At 38.4% G+C, this 25,991-nt stretch overlaps 1 protein-coding gene and 1 pseudogene across 1 annotated transcript in view; one reads left to right on the plus strand and one right to left on the minus strand.

Annotated features, from left to right (window-relative positions):
* The window catches only part of FREM2 (FRAS1 related extracellular matrix protein 2), a 160,608-nt gene that overhangs the window by 91,151 nt on the left and 43,466 nt on the right, over positions 1-25,991 (plus strand). Inside the window, exons 5-6 of the mRNA XM_004680334.1 lie at positions 1,585-1,710; positions 2,737-2,988. Of these exons, the coding sequence (XP_004680391.1) occupies positions 1,585-1,710; positions 2,737-2,988 (378 nt within the window). The remainder of the gene's footprint in view (positions 1-1,584; positions 1,711-2,736; positions 2,989-25,991) is intronic.
* On the minus strand, positions 563-1,194 carry LOC105853461 (annotated as a pseudogene).

A 25,991-nucleotide genomic window follows, 5' to 3' on the forward strand; every position in this document is an offset into this window, starting at 1 on the left:
TGCTGAGGGGAGCAGCAGGCAGGTCAGGAGAGGTGTGCCATGCCATGTGGTCACCTCCAGGGCAGGTGGGAATCGAACTCATGTGGAAGTCGCTTTAGCTTCTCAGTGCTGTGCTTTAACCTGCTGCGCCACCAGGGAAGACCTCCTCTTTTATAATTTTAATTGAGGTATTGCTATTCACTATTTTAATCAACTCATGGAAACATCAAATTTTAATATCTAGGTCAACCTTTGGGAGTAAAAAAAAAGATGCCATCAAGAACTTCTCTCCAGAATAAATGATGTTCATTACCCCAAATAACCAAATTGAAAGTCTACCAAACCCAAAAAATGGCCCATACAGTAAAAAAGGAAATCATATTCTGGATGCTCAGTGGATTCAACAACTTTTACCATGTGGCTAATCATCCTCCAGCTGACTTTCAAAAATAATACCTTAACTCATCAATGTATATGTTTTCAGTTAGCTTTTTTAAATTGAGAAAAGAAAATTAGAAGGAATTTATTCGTTGTCTGGCTCATTTTGATGCACTACAAGGCATAGAAAGGTCAAGGATACATTCTAGTATGTGATCAGAGGACATTGACCTTCTGGTTGAACTTCCGTCCAAACAGTGTAAAATACCCACAATTCCTAGTCTGAAGAGACACAGAAGATTTCGTTTGAGGACCCCAGAGAACAATAAGATTGTTCTTTGTCAAGACACAGAGCTTCAGTCAAATTGACATGGTCCCCTATGTAAAATATTTCCTGTCATGTTTCAGTACTTTCACTGAGATCGAGAATCAATCTGAGAAATCCCCCTGTGGAATCCTCTGGAGACATGGAGATCAGAATAGCAGCCAGATCACTAATACACAATCAAACTGTCTTCTGTCATCAGCGTACCTCTTAGGTACTAGAAGTCTTCTATTAGGACCTGATAGCAGTCTCTTGAAGATTGTCCAAGACATCACCACACAATCACATATATTCCTGCCATCCATCAAACACCATTTGCCCAATCGCTACCCTTGTGACCATCTTTGATTTTAGTTTGACTATTTCACATAATGTGTCCCCATCTCCACACCTACCTAGTGATGCTCTGACTCATTTTGTCTATTCTGTCTTCTGTTCTGTTCAAAAGACTTTCAACTTCTTCTTTGTCTAATGCATGACTACCGTAGCCCTAGAGATCCAGCAGCATCCATCCATGTTGATAAACTTTCACGTTGGCAAAGTTGCCATTTTTGTTTATGTAGGTCATAGCAGTGGTTCTGCCATGGATGCACCGATTCTGTCGTGTGCTTCTTCTGGAAAATGGACTGGAAACCTTTTATAATTTTCTCACAGTCAACTTTGGCTCAGAGCTTGAAGTGGAGCATGCTATGTATGTTATGTTGCTACCATAGACCAGTCCTGAAGAAGGGGAGGTTCTTGGGAGACTAGAGAGGGGGTCCAGCTTTGGGCCCAGATGATGTTATTCTGAAAGAACAGGCAATGGGAAAAAACTAGTCATTAGAACAATTTTAATTTGCATGAGATTGTTTCAGAGATAAGTTCAGACAAAAATAACTGACTGCAATGGTGTTTTATTCTAGAATCAACTGTATTTATTCCCCAGTCTGAATATTCCATTGAAGAAGATATTGGTGAACTGTTCATCCCCATCAGGAGAAGTGGAGACGTGAGTCAGGAGTTGATGGTGATCTGTTATACACAACAAGGTAGCCATTATGAATGAACTGAATGTCCTCCCAAAGAGCTAAATAAGCCTCGCTAGCAGATTGGAGCCATATATTTTGCCATGAGGCAAACGTGAAAATAACCATTTCCTTGAGAAATAAAACATTTTTCCAGAAGGCTTCTGATGATGTAGAGACTGCATCTACTTAGCAAAATAATACTTGATACACTTGGCTACATACTCTAACACTCAAGGATTTACAGGTTGCGAAAGATTGATGTTCTCCTTTGCCACCCATACCAGCTCAAGTAGAACAGGATTGTTGGTTTTTGTTTGTTTGTTTTTAAAGGCAAAGAAATGCATACTCTAGGAAATGAAATAAATTTCAAAGTAGTTTGAAACTCATTATAACAAATTTCAAAACACCTGTTTCGCTTCTGGCTAATCTTCCCCTTAACTGTAGTTTCACATGATGCAGAATTAAAGTTAATACATAGTATTCATTCATATATAAGAAATAGGTTTTCTAATAATGCAAAGAAAAAAGATATACACTGTTGATATCTCAACAGATGTACTTTAAAATTGCCGTTAAGGTATGTAAGTTGAAAGACATAGAGAACAGTGATTAAAAACACAACTTGAGGGTAAGTTTGGGCTCTGGGTCCTGGGGCAGGTGGCTTAAGGTTTTGTAAGTCTTAGTTAGCAAATATATAAACCCAGTGGAGCAGTGGAGAGGATTAATGAGGCAATGCCTGTAAAGCACGTGGCACTTTGCCTACACAAAATAAGCACTGGAGCTATAATTTTATAACATTGCATTAATTTGAAACACCACTAGCAGAAAGAGAGGAGAAAACAATTGAAATGTAATATTCATATGTCAGAGACCATTATGAAGTTGACTTATAATGCTAGAGGAATATGATAGTGTGCTATTGAAGTTTCTGGAAGTGTCCATAGATACTGACTGACCAGTAAAATGCTGCAAGTAAAAAAAAATGGTTTCTGGAAATACCCTGGAAATAAGTTCTACAGACACATCTTTTGGATTCTTTCCCTCCAGGATCAGCCAGCGGAACTGTGCCGACGTCAGTACTGTCCTACTCTGATTACATATCCAGACCTGAGGACCACACCAGTCTAGTCCGCTTTGACAGAGGCGAGCGAGAGAAGATGTGCAGGATTGTGGTGATTGACGACTCCTTGCATGAAGAGGAGGAAACGTTCCATGTCCTTCTGAGCATGCCCATGGGAGGGAGAATTGGATCCAAGTTCCCAGGGGCTCAGGTTACAATCGTCCCTGACAAAGATGATGGTAAGTACTAATTTACCTGAAAATTATTCCTCCTATCAGGAAGACCAACATCAGGCGCAATCTTCTAGACAGAAAAAAAGAGTGTGTAAAAGAATTATTACGTGTGTATTTATTTTATGCTTGATTTTATAGTATGAGTAAGTTTCAAATTTGGTCATATCAATCAATTTGTCTTTCTTGAATGAATGTTTTCAAAAGAGAAAGTCCTTTGTGCCTCCAATTTCTTTATATTTCCCATTAGGTGTTCCAAATTAAAATTTCAAGGTGAGGAGTTAAAGCAATTTTAATAAACTTAATATCTTTTTGTTTATTTTGCTTTGTTTTTAAAAACTTTCATGTATTAACTTTAATCTTAGTGTTTCAACTGGTTTTTCAAAGAAATTCATCAGACGAGGCAGTTAAATGAATAACTAGAAAGGTAATAAACATATGGAAAATTAAGTCTAAGGGACAGTTCTCTGAGCCCCCCAAAAGAGGGAGAGGTATTCTAGACTACTCTCCCTAGGAAAACTAACTTTACATAAAATTATTTCTCCTTCAGAATTTAAAAAAGGAAACAAAAACATATTAAGCTTCTCAGTTTAAGTAACAGTTAGGGTTTCTTGTGAGGCAAGAGAGAATGAGAGGAAAGATTATAATAATCAAATGAGAAAAGTGAGAGCAAAAACTGAAGTTGGGACCCCAGTACTTGAGTAAAATTTTCCCTATTAGATGAAACAGGAAGAAAGGGGGGGGAGGGGGTGGGGAGTGTGGTTGTGCTTTATCCTGCTACCAATCATGTGAAATATGTAAAAATATCTGGATTAAGTTTGAAAATGCTGGTGACGAAAATTAAGAATGATTTTTGCCAACAGAGGTTTGAAGAAAGTGTTGATTCTACCTTGGATAAAGCCCTAAATGTATATAACATATTTCAATATTTTTAACATTTCTTTAGCTTATTAGTTTAAAAACCTTCTATTCTGTATTTCAAGAAAGCACAGAAATTTTATTTTAAATTCAGAGATCAGTATTTTGATAGTCAGACAAAATAGAGCTAATAGTTCACACTAACCACCTACTGCTAAATAGCTAATTGTATTAACATCGATTTAGTTTAAAAATAAAAAATATAATGAATGAATATATTAGTTCAATTTATTGCGTGGGCAAAAAATCTTTCCCATATGTATTGCTATGGGGTGCATGTGGGGAAAATGTAAAGGACAAAGAGAAACCATTATTTATTAAGTGCCACATATATGCTGCTTTATACCAGAATAAAGACTGGTTTCATTATCCTTTTTTATTTATGAAAGAACTGAGCCTTAGAGATACCAAATGACTGATTTGAATTTACAAAGCCAATACAAGACAAGGTCAGTGTTGGGTCCCAAAGGCAGGACACTTCCATGCTGTCACTCTGACAACGTTGTGGAATCATTGGTATCTACAGTTATGTAACATTTGTAACTTTTTCTTATCAATGTTTATTCTGATCTTTATTATTCCATGGTGTTATTTTAAGTTGAGAAGTTGAAACTCGGGGCCTGATCATTCAACTTTCACTGCTATCCTATGTTGTGGGAAGCACCACATGGTTTCTAAAGCCAATAAATGTCTCAAAATAGCAAATAAATAATCCCTGACCTCAGAAAGCGTTGAGTGTAATGAAGAATCAAGAAAAATGCATATTGTACACCAGACAATACACAACTCACTATAAACCAACTTAGCAAATTACTTTTAATAAGCATTATTCTCTGATTGAATGTTTATTCAATAATAAAAGTCTTTTCTTTCTTAAAAAAGAAATCCATTTCACTTTGCTCTGACTAAATGCAGAAAATAGATTAAAAAACTCAGGAGGCTTTTGGAAGAACACAGATGACAGTGGTCTGCAAAGAGTACTTGTAGGGGGATAAAAAGACCGGAAACACCCAATCATTTGTGCTGAGGAAGAGAATCAGCATGACACGTAACTGATTTGACATGAAAGACTGCTGACAGGAAAGACTGAAGAATGAAGTCTTGGTTTCTAGTTAGGACAGTTGAGTTAAGAATGGCATAGTTCACTGACACAAGGAAAACGGGAGTAGAACCAGTCTAGGGACAAAACAATGAGTTCATTCAGGACATGTTAGTTTGAAGAGCTGGCATAACTTCAAAGTGCTGGACATCAAGTAGGGGAATGAAGACATGGGTCTGGAAATTGCAACATAGTTTGCACTAGAGACTTTAAGCCATGTGTTATCACTATTAGTAATAATAAAAGACTTGAGAGAAGAATGATTATTGAAGAGAGCAGAGAATGGGAAATGTGAAGAGAAAGGTTGCATGAGGATACAACAATTCTAGCAAAGAAAGTGATAGAAAGAAATGATCAAGCATGTTTCAGTATTACATGTGGAAAGCAGATTTAAATTCTTAAATCTGCAGTTTCTAGCAAGTGAAAAACTTGCTAGAATTACCTTAATTCCTCTTAGGTATTCATAGTTTTATATGAGTCTCTTCGGCATGGGCATATTTTATTCATTAATAAAGTAAGAGGAAGGAAAAATAAACCAAAAGCTTATTTTCAAGAGATTTGCTTTGTGATCATCTTTGCCAGAACATTTCACATCTTACAAGCATTAGGTTATGCTTTATTAACATCTCTCAGTCTCACTTTCTGTGAATAAAATAAAGTATGCTGTTTAATCTAGTTTTTTTTTGTTCTAGAAGTTATGATGGCATTCAATTTTTTACCTATGTTTTCTTGTTTTAAATATATAACTTTTTAAAGATTTATTTATTTATGCATACAGAGCTAGGGTACAGTGCAGGGGCAGTGAGAGGATTCACCAGAGACAGAATAGAAAGTAGAACAGGCCGACTGACAAAGTACACTGTTAAGGGGAGCAGCAGGCTGGTCAGAAGAGGTCTGCCGAGCCATGTGGATCACTTCCAGGGGGCGGGGATTGAACTCATGCTGACGTGGCTTTAGCTTCTCAGTGCTATGCTTTAACCCACTGCACCACCAGAGAGGGCTCTAAATATATAATTTTTAATTCATGTGTGTGTGTGTGTGTGTGTGTGTATAGAAGAGGGATGTAGGCTAGAGGTACTGGGAATGAGAGTATCTACCAGAAACAGAGTAGGGAGCTGAACAGGTGGATCTACTGAAACACACTGCTGAGGGGAGCAGCTAGAGAGATTGGAGAGGTCTGCTGTGCCATGTAGATCAGCTCCCTGGCTCTGGGCATCAAATGCAAGCCATAGTGTTGGCAGTGTTGAGACCTAACTCGTAGGCCCCTATATTTTCTCATTTCAGAAGTTAAAATCCTAGGCTGACATGTTTCCTATTATGCACATAATCTGTAACTGAGTATTTCTAGCCATGAGTACTCCGCAGTATTTCACTGGTCATGAAGAGAAGAAAGAATGCTCAGTTAAATGGGGGAAAGTCAGATTTCATTTAGATACGGTAATGCAGGTACATTACTAACTAGCTGTCACTTTGATCACTTAATTTTATACTAAGGACTTCATGACTAATTTTATACTAAGGATTTAATCTATCTAGTTAAATCTCAAAATAACTCTATGACATAGGCAGTTATCTTCTCCACCTGATAGATGGAAAAACTATATAGACTGAGAAAATTTAAGCAAATTCTTTAAAAACACACATGTAAAGTGTTGGGTATATGTCCTAAACTGGTCATTTGAATGAGCTACTTCAACACTAAACTATTATGAATCCCGAAATGCATCAAGGGGTTCAAATATCAATAATACCTAATGGGATAACACTGTGGGGGAGAAGGGGAATATTTTTTTCTGAAGAGGCAGATTTTTCAATTTCTAATCACTAACGATTTTGTAATTAGAGTCAGTAAAATGTTCCAACCTGTTACTACTCATCTGAGTGAAACCATCTGCTTGATTCTCCAACCCTCTGTCCTGACCACCATTTCCATTTCTGTGATAAAAAACCAAATGGTGCATCAAGCCATCAACTACCCCCTGGCTGAAAAAGAAACAAATCTTTTGCAACTGTGTAATTCAGAGCAATCTGAAATTCTAAAAATGTAAATTGATTCTCTAAAACTGCAGGGTGAAGAACCACAAGCTACACCATGAGTAATTACATCATAGGTACCCCCATCCAAAAATCTCAAGGGCCATTTTCTGACCTAACATTTAAAAAAAAGAAAAAGATTTATTTATTCATGCATACAAGAAGTGGGGTGCAGGCCAGAGGTGCGGGAGTGGGGGTGAGAGGATTCACCAGAGATAGTGGGAAGCAGAACAGGCAGATCTACTGAAATATACTGTTGAGGGGAGCAGTGGGCAAGACAGGAGAGGTCTGACACACTATGTGTGTCACTTCCCTGGCTGGGAATCAAACCCATAATGTTGTGGCTGCAGATAACTTCATAGTGCTTTAACCCGATGTGCCACCAGGGAGGGTCCTGTCCTAGCTAACTCTTAATGGCGTGAGAGTAGAGCAGAGCTTGAAGTACAGAAATATATCTTGATAAAATCTAATTTGTATCTTTAAGAAACAGCTAAAATTGTCCTTTCCGTTAGAAGAAATTTAGCTGCTCGCAAGAAACACACTGTGGTGAGAATAATGCTCAGATTTTGTGCTCGTATCCTCAACATGCCACATCAATGTCTTTTGTCCTCAGTACTTATGTAAAGGTTACATTTAACACTATAGCACTCATTCATAAGGACAAACATTAAGACAATGCTAACAATATTTCTCTAATCTTTGCTGTCAGCTTTTGGGAATTAATTACAGTACATTCAAGCTGATTCCATTTTCTGTTTTTATGTAATACCCACAGGGCTTCCAGCTTCCTTGACCACCCTTGAAAAATTACCACACTAAATATGAGCCAGGGACATGAAAGGCAGTGTGTGAGCATTTACATTGAGTAAATGTAATTCATTCAATTCAGTGCCATTCGCAAGTTTACTGACATCAGAAAAGCTTTCTCAACAGCAGGAGGACTTCAGAGAAGAAAACATTTCTGGTGCTAGAAAAACACATTATGTATGGTGTGTGGGCAAAATATGTATTATTCATTTGCACTCAGCTGAAAGACCTGTTCACCATCCTTTTTTTTTCTTGGACTCTATGGTTTGCAATAGTGTAAGCACCATTTAAGTAATACCAGCCCATCTTTGTAGGATGCAAATTCAACTATAGCAGCAGCTTGCCAAAACAAAGTTACATTTTGTATTGATCATGCTTGAGTTAGAAAAATATAATAAAAATCCAGAAATGGGAAAATGAGTTTTTAACTGATCGGAACATTAATGTACCGCCACTATTGATAAATTATTTAGTATAATTGTTGACATTAAAGATTCCTTAATAGCCAAGGGAGGCAGTGTAAGAGTGCACTGAATAATAATGAAGTTTATATAGATCAGGTTTTTTTGAAGATTTATTTATTTATGCTTACAGAAATTAGGTACAGGCCAGAGGTGTGGTGGGTGAGAGGACTCACCAGAGACAGAGTGTGGAGCAGAACAGTCACATCTACTGAAATAGACTACTGAGGGTAGCAGCAGGCGAGTCGGAAGAGGTCTGCCACGCCATGTGGGTCAGCTCCCTGGCCGGCAATCAAACTTGTGCTGCAGTGGCTTCGGAGAGCTTCATAATGTGGTGCTTTAACCCATTGCACCACCAGAGAGAGCCCTATATGGATCAGTTCTTACATATAGGAAGGGTATTAGATACCATGGTGTAGATGTTACACCCTCTGAAAACAAAAATAAAAGAGTAAAAAATAGAGCAAAAATAAAATATAAAATCTCTTTCCATTTAAAAAAAAACCAATTTCGCACACCGTACATACTGAGTACTTATTGTGTACCTAGTTAATGTGATAGATGGAGTGTACAGAGATACTTCAGACATAGGCCAGGATTTTATAATGCTTAAACTCTTCCAGGAGGAAAAAAAAAAATCTAAGAATGTAAAATGTTAAAGTAGAACAATTTACTTCAATAATAATTTGGAAGGAATCACAAAGGCAGAGTGATCAAAAGCAAGTGTATGGGCCTCTCTGGTGGTGCAGTAGGTTGAAGCATAGCACTATGAAGTTCTCCACAGCCACCTCAGAACCAGTTCAATCCCAGGCCAGAGAGGTGACCCTCATGGCATAGGGTGAGGACCATGAAGCCAGGAGCAGAATGACCTGTTACTGAGAAAATCTGTTATGGCTTAACCTTATGTAGGCAGGAGTGGGAGGGGAATTTGAAATACATTTCTGAAAAATCTTGTGCTTGACAGATTCAAAGAATGGAGCTTCCATTCATGAAAGAGATTCAAAAACAAAGAAAGTTGGAAGAAGATGAAATATTCTGTTAAATGTGCTAAGTTTAAGTTCTACAGGCTAAGCAAGTGGAACTGGCCCATGAGTCTCTATAAAAATGCAACCAGGACCCTCCCTGGTGGCTCAGCAGGCTAAAGCACAGCACTAAGAAGCTAAAGCCACTTCAGTATGAGTTCAACCCCCACCCCGGAGGTGACCCACATGGCGCAGCAGACCTCTCCTGACCTGCCCACTGCTCCCCGCAGCAGTGTACTTCGTCAGTCGGCCTGTTCTGCTCCCCACTCTGTCTCTGGTGAAGCCTCTCACTGCCCCTGCACCTCTGGCCTGTACCCAGTTCTGTATCCATAAATAAATAAATCTTTACAAAAAAAAATGCAATTGACTACACTGGAATTAGAGTTTTCAGGATCTCACACCAAGTGGTGATAACTGAAATCAGAAAGATGCATGAGAGATAAAAGAGAAAGGAGTAGGTACAATATACAGTAGTAGAATTTCATATATAATAAAGTGGGCATGTAAAGTCTAAAAAACTATGTATTGAGTAAAAGATTATGGAAAGTAATAACAAGTCTATTGGAATATATTTCTACTAAGCACTAATAAACATTTTGCTTCTGAATTGCAAATAATAATTATCACTTGTTATGGAACAAAAAAAATTGGAGAAGCATGCAAACTTAAGTAGATGATTGGAGTTGTCAAACAATACACCTTTCAGCCTTTCACTTTTTAAAATAACTAAAATCAAAAATACAAAATATGTTTTAGTTCCCTAATTTGGTACATCCTGCCAGTTACATAAAATTTAAACATTTTATGACAAAGTCACCGCTTTTTTAATCTTAATGGTTTCAGGAAAGGAGTTACAAAATTATAATGTTAATTCATTTTCAACAAACTCATAATGGGAAAGAGTGGGAGGAAAAAAGCATATGTGAATGTGAATGAGTGAGTCATTCACTAGAAATGAGTAGGGGTTCAAACAAGTGAGACTTCCCAGGCTGCCTCTGGGAGAAGCCTCAGGGTCCCAGTCCCTTGGCTTTCCTACTAAGTTCTGGACCTGGCTGGACTCAGAGCCAAGCAGGCCAGCTGCTGAAGGGGTACACTCACTCAGGACTGAGGTGCAGGCACATACTCACAAACACACATGAGCTATAGTGGGCAGTTACTGGAGACAGAGCTCAAGGACCGTGGCTCATTTGACCTAGCCTCTCTTGATCAGTAACTCTAAAAGACTGTGCTGCTATAAACCACCCCCACACCCCCCGCACCCCCGCCTGTCACTTTTAAATTGTTGGTACAATGTACCATTCCCAGCAGGAAAGGCATCAAGAGCTTTGTTCCACTACACACACCCGAGCTTGGCAAGCAGCCACTTGAATCTCTCCTGCTACTCATGTGAAACATTCACCACCATTACCAGAAAAGGCAAAGGGCCCAGAGTTCTTTATAAGAACAGTACAGTCTTGTGTAATTTACATTAAAGAGTGACCTTAGGCCCACAAGTAAGTGAGTATGGGGAACTGTGCCAGGCCTTAGAATGTGTGCACCCAGAAATAAACTCTCAAATTCATGGAGTGTAAATGTTCGGGTACATCGTCTTCTAGGGTGGTTTTAAGATTGTGGGGTTGGAATGTTGAGTAGGGATTTACTTTTCACATTTAAATTAACTCATGTATTTATCAGAGTTTCAGGATGTCATGTGTGTCATATAATAATATTCTCTTAATATTACTATATTACTTAGTAATATATATTTTTTTTATTTTTACATAGAAGTATGGGGTGTAGGCTCAAGGGGAGGGGTGAGATTATTCACCAGAGACAGAGTGGGGAGCAGAACTGGCAGATCTATTGAAATATACTACCAAAGAGAGTAGCAGGTGAGACAGGAGAGGTCTTCTGCGCCATGTGGTTTAGCTCCCTGGCCGGGGATCAAACTCAGCCCATGTAGGTGATACCACTGAGACTTAACCTCTAGGCCACGAGGCAGCCCCCCCCAAAGAGTACTTTCTTAAGTGTGGTAAGCCATTCATTAGCTGTGAACAAAGATATTTATGCAACAGGTTCAGCATCAGAGTGGTTCAGTACCATGTTGAAGTTTAAACAACAGTAGCCTTCAATGCCAGAGTCCACTGCCCAACTCATACTTCTGATTCTCCACTGTAATTCTCAAAAATAGAAATTGGTATCCTAATAAAGAACCTTACAAGAGGAAATAAGCCAGCCCTGTGTATATGCCTCCTGCACCTAAAGATCTTAGGAAAACTAAATTGTTAACAGTTACAAGTTAACACACATGTGAACTATTCTTACTCACCTTTTACTAGTTATAATTCCTTAGGGATCACTAGGAGAGCATATTATGTTGTCTGGCACTTCAACTGGAACAGCATTGCCTTTTCCACATTGTTTATTAAGTTGCCTGGTGGAAAGTGTTAACTCTCCTGAAGGAGTGGGTTTGCACTATCTTGTCAAGTACATATGAATAAACTCCAGGTTGTGTTTGTTTTATCTTTTTCATGGTAACATTATATGCCTGCCTCCTGTCTGTTCCACACGGGAGAGTACATGCTGGTCACACAATGTCACTTCAGACTTCAAAAGGTAAATATTACTGATTTATTATCACTAGATTCTGAAAGTAGATCCCTAATCATATACAGGTACCTCAAGATCTCTCATACAGACAGGCTCCATTTTAATGTTCAATATCACAGAAGTCTGAGAAGCAACTTCTCAGATACTAGACCTAGATTTTGTAAGCTTGGAATTATGCCCAGGGCTACTACAATAACAACAACAACAAAATACACAGGAAGGAAATAATTAGAAAAGATCTCTTGATAACAATAGCTAGGATCAGAAATTCCTGGTCATTCACCAACAACGTATGTCTAGTCTATCTTTCTACTGAAATTGAAAAACACAGAGAAAATGCTAGTGAATTAAAAATGGCAACTTAGCAAAAAAGAACACTTAAAAATCATGTTCTTTATCTTGTGTATTCCACAAAATGTTGTGATGAAGTCACATAGCTATGATTATTTACTTAGTAACCCAAACAGTGCACTATGCTATTGATAATTTGTACTTCATAAAATCCATTGCTAAACTGTCCTCTTTTGATAATAAGAAAACAGTTTTGGAATATATGACACTGTTGATACACCAATGAGACAGTAAAGAAATGTGAATTCTGTTCATCTGCTTCCTTATAAAGACTGAGCTCTTGAGGTTCCAGTTAATGCTTAGTGATCTGCTTTCAGAATTTAGTGATAATAAATCAATAATTTGATGTCTACTGGATGATACTACACAACTAGCCTTTGCTGTCCTGTAAGGAAGAGATAGGAGTGAGTGGAAAATATCCCCATGAATTGACTTAACAAACACGTAGCATTTACCGCTAAGTTTTGTAGTTCACTTCAGGGTGAATCTATCAAGGTAGTTCTCCTTTAGAGATCCTCACAACATGTGTTGTTGAAGGATGAGCCTTCCTCTTTCCAGGATACAAGTAGATTTTATTTCACAGGATACAAGTAGATTTTATTATGTTTTCCAAAAGAAAAAAAAAAAAAAAACAGGTCTTCCCACTTTATTGAGGCAGACATTTGGGTGGTCTTACTTCGCTCCCTTTAGTCCTAGTTTATACATGCCTCTTTTTTTAATTAGCCTTAAATCTTCCTTTATTTTTTAAAAAGATTTATTTATGTATGCACACAGAACTGGGGTACAGGCCAGAGGTGCAAGAGTGGTGAGAGGATTCACCAGAGGCACAGTGGGGAGCAGAACAGGCAGATTGAAGAAGCACTCTGCTGAGGGGAGCAGCGGGCGGGCCAAGAGAGATCTGCCGCGCCATGTGGGTCACCTCCCGGTGAAGCGGCTTGTGGTGAAGCGGCTTGTGGTGAAGCGGCTGTTGGGACCTTCATGGTGCTGCGCCTCAACCCATTGCATCACAAGGGAGGGCTCTTAAAAATTCCTTTAAATGAGGGCACTCCCTGGTGGCGCAGCGGGTTAAAGCACTGCACTGAGAAGCTAAAGCCACTTCCACATGAGTTCAATTCCCGTCTGCCCCGGAGGCGTGCCAGACCTCTCCTGACCCGCCCGCTGCTCCCCTCAGCAGTGTACTTCCTTGATCTGCCTCTTCTGCTCCTCACTCTGTCTCTGGTGAAGCCTCTCACCGCCCCTGAGCCTCTGGCCTGTACCCCAGTTCTATATGTACAAATATATAAATCTTTAAAAAAAATTCCTTTAAATGAAATTAATATCTTGCTGCTGATCTATAGAGGATTACCCAGGAAAATATCTGGGCAATATCATTTTGTAAAAGCAGTGAACAAACAGTTGTGGTAGTGATCTATGTTGGAATTACAAAATGTCCCTAAGATGAAAAGTGCCTCTTTAAATAACTATTCAAAGCCTTTAAAATCATGGATAAAGCTTCCTTTCCCATTTCTAGAGCAATCAATCATGTTCTTCATCCTTTCTCTAAGAAATAGATCTTCAGTCAGTTGTACTGAAACAGACATTTGAAACTACATCTATTCATTCATACTTAATGACTCAATCTATTCATTTATACTATTCATAAGTACTGGGCATCTCTAATATGACAGATGTGTTGTTTTAGAGCCCTGCTGTGCAGGGGGTATTCCCAGGCACTAAAGACACAGGGTTGACCAAGATGAGCAAATTTACAGATATTTCCAACAAGGAATAGGTGAATGTTCAAAATGACAGATGATTAAGACCAGACTCCATGAGGAGCAGGGGCTTTCAAAGGAGCATCCAGTGTGTCCTCGGGTTCCTGAAAGGTTAGGTCCTTTGCACACAAAGAACTGAGAGGACTGAGTGTTGTCATGTATCCCTGGACTGTGATGGCCAGAAGGAAGACAACAGCACTGTTGGGGTGAGCCGAGTCACAGACAGGTCAACAGTTGCTATGTTTAAACAAGTCCTGTGGAAAGAAATAAAGTGATTGGTAGTGTCTTATTAGCTGGCACAGAGGGGGTAATAAAGAGTTCAGAATATGTGCACTGTAAGAGGAAAAATAACTTTCTTTTTACACCTCACTAGATAGAAGTATCTATCAGCTTCAATTTCCCTGAAGGTGTTTTACAATCTGTCGCCCAGTCCCAGGAAGTATGCCACAAAGCCAGCACTTGGTGGTCAAAATGCCAACAAGAAGCTTTTTCTTTTCTTCTTTTTTTGAAAGAATCACACCTATTCACAGGGATAATTTTCAGGCCTCATTCACTACCAGAGAAAGCTTTAAAAAGTCAAAGCCATAAGGGTTCTTCACATTGTTACACTGCAAGGTGATCCCATAAATACAAAATAAATTTGTAAGTAGTACTGGTGTTAGCTTTACACCTTGTAGATCTGGGTTGGAAGCTCTGGAAATTGGATGAAATACTATCCCTCCTACACAGTGGTGTTGAAAGAGGTACAGAGTTTTAGTCCCTCTTTCTGGGGATCACTATCTCAGCATCCTGAATGCATATTTTCAAGTTCTCTAAAATGTCAATACATCTAGCTAGCAATATGTCTGGATTTAGTTTAGTATACTGAGAGAACAAGTAAACTATTAATAGGAGGAGATGTTTGATTAATTCTCTGAGGAAAGCTTCATTACTTTCTGCAAAACATTGCATCCCTTGACATTTTTGTGAAGAGGGAAACTCCATTAAACCTTTGTGTCATCATTATGGAAGGTCCAATATTTAGTTAAGTGTGAAATATTTCTTTTTTCCTTTTTCTGTCTAAGCAAGGAAAAATATACTGGTATATGAGTTAACATGGGCTTAGTCTCATAACTTCTGAAAGAAATCAAAGCAAACCAGAAAAACCAAAATAAAATAGAGCGCTTAGTCCTTGCTCTACCCTGAGTTTTGTCCTGTATTCCTAATCTTGGTGAATGGTTCTACCTGACTAGCCTCTGTCCTCTCACTCACTACCAAATCCTTGGTTGGACCCGCTTTGTATCTCTGATCTTTATATCCTTCCTACCTCCCCCCATTTGGACTATCACTGCTTCTTCCAGCCTAGCTAGATCTCACCTAGATTCCTGCAGCTGCTAATTGTCTCTCTACCACCAATTTGCCCACCCCAAAACCTACCAATCTTCTAGACTCATTAAGTGCCTACTTAATTACAATGATCTCCTGCCTACAACTGAGCAAGCCTCTCACCTGGTAATTTCTGGAGTAAGTTTCCAGCCCCTTATTAGAAAACAAGGTCCTGCATCACCTGGCATTGCTTCCTGTCTCCCTCATTGCCCTTGTCTCCTCACCTGAAGCAGCGCACCCTAATACCACAGCTCATTCTCTACAGTCTCCACACGCATGATGCTTCTCACTCATCACCTCTACTAACTACACCTTTTTCTGAGAAGTCCTCTCACTTTACCTGCCTGCACTTCACCTGGATAATTCATTGAGGGCTGCAAAAAAATTTAGTTAATTTACTAACCGGCACTAAGCGCTTTATGACTTATTTTGTCTTTTAAAAGAAAACACCTACAAATTCAGGAACATGGAAGAAATGAGAGAGAAAGAAGAACCAGATGAAAACGGTATTCTGAAAAGAATACAGAAATTTAGGAAGACAGATGATGTCCATGATGTTAAATTCTGCAGAGAAGGGGGTGGGAAAGGATACTGTGTGATTGTAGACTATACAAAGAAGGGTGCTTTGCAAGTTGGAGAGAATATTTCCAGACTGTTTGGAGGATAAAGTCAATGTCAGTGAGTTTCAAGGTTAATGGAAGCTGAAAAAGTGAAGATAATGGAGAGTCTTTCAAGCTCTTATTCAAGTGAGAAGTTACAAAAGGAGAAATCATAAGGTCAAATAGTGGTGCTTATGATCTTGGACTGAGATATAAAATTGAGGGAAAAGATCATTTAGGATAATTTTAAGTTGTGAAAAAAAAGTGAGTTGATAGAGTTTTAGAACATAAGTAATGTAATAAAACTGGATAGCACAGCAATAATAATTCATCTATGGAGAGGCAAGATGTTTAGGAAGCCATGTTATCTAGGGGTTTGATCCTGGCTCTGACTTATAAGATCTATCACCTTCCTAACCCAGTTTCCTCATAATGGCAGCCACTTCATAGGGTTGTTATGAAAAATATATAAAGTATGTGAAAAGTACGTAGGATACCAATATACGTGGCTCGCATGATGATGGCCAAGACAACCGTGTGAGAGCATGTTTTCTCTCAGTTTCAACTACTGGGTCAGAACCATTTCAAAGCAGGGTCACTTTTATGAGTTTGTCCAGGATGAAATATGGCACCAGAAAAATGACAGGTGTTCAACCAATATGCAATAATTGGATGATGCCTGCCTAGAATTGAGCAGACTGGCCAGGATTACCTTTATGTGTCCTTATATTGCTATTTCTGTAAAAGGGGGAAAAATTCCAATAAAAGAAAAGAGTTTAATTTATCAAAAAATAATGCATTTAGTGTGTTTACAAAATGCCCAAACTGCTAAAGACTAAATATGTGCCTTTCAACTTGCTTCAATTTTTCTAGGTCCTTCTGTGAAAACGACTTAACAATCTCCCATCTAAAGGCTGCAAAGAAGCACAGCCATTGCTTAGGGAAGTTCTGCCTGTTCTAGTTTATATCAGCTGTCAGAGTAGAGATGCTGAACAGCTTCTTTGTGGTGTTATATTTATCTCAACACGAATAGCCTTGACTTTTAAAATTGTCCCAAATAAGCCACTGATTTAGCTACCTAATTCTATTACCCACCTCCTCGTTGTGCTAATGTTTAGCCACGTGTCTCAACCACTATTGTTCCACAGCCTTCTTCCCCACAAAGAAAGGCTATGGCTTTATTTTTTTTTTTTTTACTCTTACTTTTAAAATATTCAGTGTAATTTTTTGTTCTGTATAATTCAAAACAAAACCTAAGTTTAAACAATGAAAAAAGTTGTCACATTAGAAACCATGTATGTTATTAGGTAAGTTTTATCTGAATATGACAAGTCATATGAAAATCATTATTGCTTACAGCTTTATCATCTTGGTTTATGGCTTCTCCTTAGTTTACAAACCATCTCTGTGGCAAGAATGGCTTTTTAATGCTTATTTTTCTTAAATGTTCCTAGTTTTTATAATTGTTTGTTCTTTTATAGAAGAAGCAACTTTCACTTACAATGGAGTGCAGAAAGTAAACATAAATAGTTTGCAAGATTGTTGAATGTGAGAAATAACTGCCAATTACAATAGTATCATATTGACAAGAAAGGCGCCAGTCTCTGAGATGGCAAGGAAAATAAAGGAATAAAGTTTATGTGATCTGAATTCACACAGGCCCAACTGAATTATCTCCATGTTACAGAGCAGAAATCCAAAAACCAAAGAGAATGACTTTCCCGGGTCAGGCGGCCGTAAGTGACCAAGAGGGCACTCACATATCTGGCTTCTAGAACGATTTAGTGTGTCTATCCCCGTCTCATCCCAGAAGGACTCAGACTCTGGGACTCTGTTCATGAACTACGTAGGAAGCAGTGGAGCAGAGTGGACTGCTACCAGTAAGTAACACTCGCAGGAGAAGCCAGGAAGAAATTTCCTTGCAGAAAGGGAGCACATTCTTCTCCACTTGAAATGGAGTAGGTTTAACAATTTATTCTGGAATTCCCTGCTTTGCCACCTGCAGGCACGTTTCAAGTGTCAGTTGTTGAGGAGTCTGGTGGAGATTATTTGTTTTTCCAGGTCAACCACATGCTTTTGTTCCTGAGACCTCACACAGCTTGTGTTTGACTCGATGTTATTCCTAATGTGTCTCCATTCAGCTGTTGGGATTCCCATGTAAATCACCATATTGTCAAAGCCACCATTGATTCTGAAATCTGATTTACAAAAATTCTCTTTAGCCAGCAGAAATGCAACATAAATATATGCTGTTTGACTGGTAATTTTTGGAATAGAAAAGAAAATATTCCAAAAATATTCACTTTCCCAAATACTAGCTATGTGACCTTGAGCCAATTATTTAAACTCTATAAGTTTCACTATTATTTTGCATATAAACAGATAAAACGAATTACCTTGCAAAACTATGGAAAGCAATATAACAAAGAATTTAGTGATTCTGATGGGATTTGCAGACATTCAGTAGATGCAACTATTATACTATGATGTTGCAATTACACTAGCTATAATTTTAACTAACATGTTTCCATTTTTAAGGTGAGTTTAGGGGCAAAAAGATATTTCTTTTATTAGAAATTCTGGAAGTGGTTATCAGTTAGTTTATGTCTCTAACATTTCTTATGAGTGCCATATGCCAGGCTCCATCCTTCTCGTTGCAGTTTACGTAAGAACAAAACATGATTTCTTCCTTTGGGAAGGTCTCTGTCTACTGGGGGAGAGAAGTAAGTAGATGATTTATTTGAATACAGCATGAAAAGGACATGTGACGAGTGTGAGGAGACAGGACTTGTTGATAGCAGTCAGCTGAAAGTAGGATATATTTAAGAATAGAAAGACACAAACTTTGCAGGACCTTGGGGCTCTTAGATAATGACATTTTTGGAAGTGTAAATAACTACTCACTTCCCTAGAGAATATAGTGCTACACAGCACTGTGGAATAAATAAGCAAGATGGTGAAGATGCCAGAATCTTTTGAGTCAGAATGTTTTACGGATTTTTTTTTAACAGCAGGAGAGGGAGTTTTTGCTCTACTGTTAATACTGGGTTGTCGGAAAACTCATGACATATATTTTCTTCGAAAAACAGGGATAAACACTCATGACATATATTTTCTTTGAAAAAAAACAAACTTTTCTGATAACCCAATATTTATCCTTTATTTAAATATTATGAGGTTATGGTTAAAAGAGATAGATTGTACAGATTAGGCCCTTTTTAGTATTTTTTTAGATTTATTTTTATTTGTGCATACAGAAGTGGGGTACAGGCCAGGGGTGCAGGGGTGGTGAGAGGATTCACCAGAGACAGAGTGGGGAACAGAACAGGCAGATGGATGAAGTACACTGCTGAGCGGAGCAGCGGGCAGGTCAGGAGAGGTCTGCTGCGCCATGTGGATCACCTCTGGGGCAGGCGGGGATCGAACTTATGCTGAAGTGGCTTTAGCTTCCCAGTGCTGTGCCTTAACCCGCTGGGCCACCAGGGAGGGCCCCTTTTTTCGTATTTTTTAAAAAGATTTATTTATTTATGCATACAGAATTGGGGTACAGGACAGAGGTGCAGGGGTGGTGAGAATCTTCACCAAAGACAGAGTAGGGAGCAGAACAGGCAGATTGGTGAAGTACACTGCTGAGGGGAGCAGCAGGAGGGTCCGGAGAGGTCTGCTGCGTCATGTGGGTCACCTCTGGGGTGACGGATCGAACTTGCACTGAAGCAGCTACTACCAGCTTGCAGTGCTGCATCCTATCCCATTGCGCCACCAGGGAGAGCCAGTATTAATATTTTTTAGCACAAAATTATTACACAAGTGCTAAACAGAACTCTAAACAGAACAGGCAGCAGCCTGGCCACCATCCTCACCAAGCCCACCTCTGTCCTGTACACACAGTTACCAACACAGGTTTTCTTTCCACTTTAGCTAGAGGCAGTTATTGCTGTACTTGCTGCTATTAGCAACTAGCGCACGTTGTAGAAGCAGATGGTCTTGTTTCCATTCCACGTGCTGATTATTCATCTTAAACTTCCAAGCAGTTCCCCGGGCAGTCTCCTTTCCCTCATCTGTAAAGTACTGATAGACAAAATAACAGTACCTACCTCAAAGGGTTAGTGCCATTAAACGAGTTGATATACATCAATATAGGGCTTAGACACACCAAAACTCTTCAAAGTTTGTTATTACTAAATGATTGTATCATATGTGTTATGATAGATGTATTTTACAAAGCAATGTATCATGAAAGACTTTTCATGTCAGTACAAAGCAACCCTGCTCATTCTTTTCAATGACTACTTTGTCTTTCAGAGTGTAGCATAACATATTTAAGATCCCCTACTGATGGACACTTAGATTGTTTTCTGATCCTCATCTATCATACACACTCTGAAACAAATGATTAGCCTATATGCTATCATTGCATTCAGTTTTAGATATAATAAAATAGTGATTAGAAAGTATCTGTATTCTCTAATAACTACTTATTAATATTCATTGAGAGCCTGTGGTAACGCCAAGTTCTGCTGTAAGCATTTTACTGTGTCCTCTCGCTGAGACTTCAAACTAACCCGTGAAGCTGCTCTTGCTGTGATCCCCAATTTCACGATGAAGAATTGAGACACAAACATGTTAGGTAACTTACTTTTACCCAAGGCCACAGTGCTAGAAAATTGTTCACTAGAGGGTGGAACTCATAAAGTCTTGGAAAGACCATTTAATCGTGAAAGAATGGCCATCATCGAACCCAACACCATAACTTAAAATACTTGGTTGTTGACAAGAGGTTGCACATGCTGTCCCTTAGCAGACAATCCCTGATGATGTGAGACTTAGCTGAACCGGACAGGGGTGGGCTATTCTGTATCTGATGACAGAGCAACCCTACCCAAGATTCCTTTAACTTGACTTTGGAAATAAATATATCACACTTTTTCATTAACTTCTAGAGACTTCAATCACTTATTCTTATTCTTTTTTTTGTCTAAATATAAAAGTTAATTATTAATAATAAAGAAAACTATAACCACTATGTTACAGAAAGTAGCATTTTGAGGCCTGCTCCATCATTTGCAGTGCAGAGTATATCACAGGAACTGAAGCATTAGGAAAACATATTCACTATTTTTTTTCTTTTTTTTTAGATTTTGTTGATTTCACCTACTCAGTTAGTATAAAGTTCAGTGACTTTTTGATCAAACAAGGTGTGCCAATGATATATGGAAACTAGAAGATATAAATGGAATACACAGGTTTGAAAAGGAATTTATTTTATCCACATCAAACAATTTGGCCACTTTCCATCCATGACTCATTCTCTCAAGTTATTTCTTTGCAAGAGTTGTCTTTGCTTTTGTCTTAGCAGATATGAAATGTTGGCTAAAGTATATTCTTTTTTCTAGTGTTCAAAAATAATTGTATTTATACAATTTAATTAAGTATATTATCTCTGTGAAAATCTAGAAAATGCTATCATCTGGATTTTTAATGCTAAAGAATAATTGGGAAATATCTGAATTTAAAAGAAGGATCCACAGATGTAAATAGAGCATGCTGGTATATTGATACTCTTATCAAGATGGTTTTAAAGAAATTTACAAGAGTTTTGTGTATAATAGCAAATGAGGGTAAGGAGACTGGAGCAGAGCAATCTAGGCAATAGCACAATGAGAAATGCTGTAAATACTTACACAGTTTAGCTGCCCATTAGATTAACCTGGAATTCCCCTAATCATCTGCCTTGATAGTGCCCTCCACATTTCATTGACCACAAGGAATTGTCACTCAGTTTCTAAAACCCTTGTGGAATGAGAATTTCCCACCTTCCCACTTTCACTGCCTTAGCCTAGTACCTCATGGCACTGTCCTGCCTCTAGACTCTCCCCACATCAGTTGATCTCCCATGGCTCTCTTTTGCTAACCAAAAGATCTGATCTTGTCACTTAGAACTCAAAAAACGACAGTGACTTCCTGTTTTTCGCCCTCCGTAGCATGGGGTGAAAGGGCTTGCACAGTCACACCTGGCTCTTACCTTAATTTCCTTATTCCCTGGCTTTCTACTATGTCCTCCAGCTCCCTCTAGTCCCCAAACCTGCTTCTCAGATACTAACACCTTGCCTTCACGCCTCCTGGTCCTCCTGTCCTAGATGCTGCTCTTCGCTTTTGCTCCAGCCAAAGTCTGCTCAGGTTATAAGCTCAACTTTTTCTTTTCTAGAATGGCACCTGGTGGCCTCCAGCCCGCTAGCCTGAGGACCTCTGCACTATTGTACCCATCACATGGTGCTCTTAGTTCTTGTGTTCCCTGCATTTACAGACCCCCAAGCTGCTAAAGAACTGTGATTCTGAGCTTTATGTGCTCATGGTTAGCCTGACAGTTTAAACTCTTTGACTCTTGGCAATTTAGCTGATTTTGTTTGGAGTGGAGCACCAGGAATCTACCTTTTAAAAAACCCTCTGGATGGGCCCTCCCTGGCGGTGCAGCGAGTTAAAGACAGCACTATGAAGCTAAAGCCACTTCAGCATGAGTTCAACCCCCACCCGGGAGGTGACCCACATGGCGCGGGAGTCCTCTCCTGACCCGCCCGCTGCTCCCCTCAGCAGTGTACTTCATCCTTCTGCCTGTTCTGCTCCCCGCTCTGTCTCTGGTGAATCCTCTCACTGCCCCTGCACCTCTAGCCTGAACCTCAGTTCTGTGTGCATAAATAAATAAATAAACCTTTAAAATAAATCCCTCTGGGTTTTGTAATACAGATGGAAGACTACCTTTGGAAAACATTGCCATAAATAGTTGTGCTTAAGAGTTATAAATTGTGTCCCATTAAGTTAGAGAAATCAGTTAGTGTTGGTGACAGGTTTTTCCTTTCCCTCCTTCATTCGTGCTAGATCATGTAGAATAAGAACAAAAAAGTTTTAAAAATGCTACTTCAATGGCAAGATGCTCAAAATATTTTATAATTAAAAAGATCATTCATGAAACCTTATTTTAATGCCTTGGGATGGCAGAAAACTCTAGTGAGTGACATTTAAATTTTATTTTATACTTGCATAGACCCTGAAAAAGACAAAATCAGAATTTTAGAGTGAAACTAGATTGTCAGTGGAATCTCTGATGACATTATCTTTTTGGAGAAAAGTTCACTAAGTATTCTCAACTGCAATGTTAGGAGAGTCAGTCCTTAAATCACCAGCATCTGACATGTACTGACTTTTCTTTATTCTCTCTGAGAAAATTATAGTTGGCTAGAAAAAGAAATGTCAAAACATGCCATTAAACTGATGTACACTCTTAAATTTTCCTTTTAAATATACACTTTACTTTTTCAAAAAGAATTTTGAAAATGCTTTTTAAAAGACTAGAGATGAGGTGATTCTTAAGAATCTATGTTTTTGTATTTAAAATCTTTTGGAGGCGGGCATCCCTAGTGGCACAAGGAGTTAAGTCTCAGCATTATGAAGCAATCACAGCCACTGCAGCACAAGCTCAGTCCTTGGTCAGGGAGCTGACCCACATGGCACAGCAAACCTCTCCTGTATTGACCACTGCTCTCCCTCACCCATGCACCATCACCAGCAGTGTATTTCAATCTGTCTGTTCTTCCTTCCACTGTGTCTCTGGTGAGTCCTTTCACCTCTCCCTGCATCTTTGGCCTACCTCCCAGTTCTTATATACATAAATCAATAAATCTTTTAAAAATGTTTGGATGGACAAGTAGCAAAAGTATTTTGGAAAAGCCTAGTCAAAACTAAAGACACAGATAAAACTGTACTTTTAAAAAGATCTTATTTGTGATAAGCAGTTCCTAAGTTCGTTTCCTTTGGTTTTCCTATCTTAAAAAGGAATAGACACTTCTTGAAAAAAACGTAAATGAATAGAAAATTAATGCTTGTAAAAAATGCATAGCAAAGGAGGTTAAGTTTCCTTATAATCTCATCTTAGGAAATAACCAAATAGCAGTTTGATGTACATTTTTCTTGTTTTTATAGCCAATAGTGATATATGTCCATTTTAATAAAGTGGAAAGTGGAATTGTTTTATACATACTATTCTATAACACAGTAGGTTTTTTTTTTTTCATTGCAGAAATATCAACAGTGTAACATGTCCTTTATCTAAAATTAACCAGTGTCACCACTTTCTGTCGTTGCTCTGCAGTACCACTCAACTGCCATGGCCCAAGGGCAGCAATGTTCATAAACTGGATAAAGATCTTATCAACTTGCTTTTTTTGATCCTTTAAGTTGGCATTGTGTTTTCAAGCATTTATCGATGAGGTTTAATCATCCATTCCCTCTCCCCTACTGACAGACATTTGGGTTTCCTTTGTTTGAGAAGTATAAATAATATATCAAGCCTCTTGTAAGTGTTTCTGAGTTTGCTAGTGCAGGAGTACTCAGGGATACACCAAAGGGTAGATTTGTGGATCACGCTGCATCTACAATTTTAATGGTAGCAGCCATTGCCAAATGTCTTCAAGTGATTGCATCAATTTAGATTCCCTACGGCAGGCTCTGAGAATGTCTGCTTCCCCATCATGTTGAGCTATTTAGGTTTTTCTAATCTTACAACTATTAAATAATACTCACTGTTATTTTAATCGTCAGTCCCTGAGTACTACTAAAATTATTTCTATATAGTAGTGCAATTTTTCTCTTCTGAGACAATGCATATTTTTAATTTAATTATTTTTATTATCTTATATCATGGTTTATTTTTGTACAATATCTGATGTCTCCCCTCGGGCATAATCCCCATAAATCTCCCCAGTCCCCTCTACCCATGCACCATCATCACAGTTCTTGTGCTGCTCCCTCCCTGCTTTGACCCCCTCCCTCCCACCTCCTTCTTGACTGTATGTCTCAGCTCTATAATTTGAGACAGTGGATATTTATATAATTTTTCTAATGTTTTCCCAATTGCTGTTAGAATCTTTGTTATAAATTTTTGGGAATTTTTATTTATTTTACAAAACTACCTTTAACCAGCTATCAATGTCTGCACTAGCTTTTTTACCAAGAAGATAAAGTCTACTTGAGAGCTTAGTTTTTCATTTTATGAATGAACTATTTGTAAGCAACCTCTTTATGATGGGCTTGGACTCCTTTTCAATTGTACCCTAATACAAATGAAGCATGATAAATATTTTACACACTTATGTGTTTCTGTATGATAAATTGCACATATTAAATTATCGGGTAAAAATCAGGTCTGTGACAACTTGTAAAGGCTTTTTATGTCATGATTTCATTCTTGCCATAGTTAAAGTTAGTTAGCTTAGTTATGGTTAAGGTTTTATCTAAGTATGAATCATAGTTGACCTTTTCCCTGATGTTTGACTTTGGATAAATCTCTTCATTTCCTAAACTCCAATTTCTTTGTCAGTGAAAATGTGAGGATGAAGTTATTGAATTAATATTTTATTTACAATAATAAAGTAAGATATTGAATTCAAAACAGTAGTGTGCTATATAACAATTAGTTATTATTTGCTAAAAACATCAAAATGAACTAAGACAATCTGCATACCTGAAGGTGGGGGGGGAGGGTCTCAACACCAGCATGATACATGGGTGAACGCAGGGCAACATGGGAAATCTCTACTTTCTGCTCAATTTTGCTGTGAATCTAAAACTGCACTGACAAATACAGTCTATTCAAACAACAAAAAGCTAAAAGGAAAAGTCCGTTTGATCATGGAGGTCAGTCCTGCCATCTGTGTTCCTAAATCCCCTTGGAAGACTCTAATGCACACCCAACTTGGGAATATCCAGAGCAAAGTATTAAAAAGGAAATATGCCTCAATAAAAGAAAAAGGAATATGCCTCCATATAAAATAAAAAGGAATATGCCTCGGTATAAAAGAAAAAGGAATATGCCTCGGTATAAAATAAAAAGGAATGTGCCTCAATAAAAAATAATAGGAATACAGGTCTTTTTGATTAGTTATTTATGAGTCAGTTCCCTTTCCTCTGTGGGCTTCCTCCAGACTGAGGACAGTCTTACACAGAAGGCCTCTTGGTGCACT

Source organism: Condylura cristata, unplaced genomic scaffold (genome assembly GCF_000260355.1).
Source record: "Condylura cristata isolate star-nosed mole 26May11 unplaced genomic scaffold, ConCri1.0 scaffold00010, whole genome shotgun sequence".
Classification (NCBI taxonomy): Eukaryota; Metazoa; Chordata; class Mammalia; order Eulipotyphla; family Talpidae; genus Condylura; species Condylura cristata.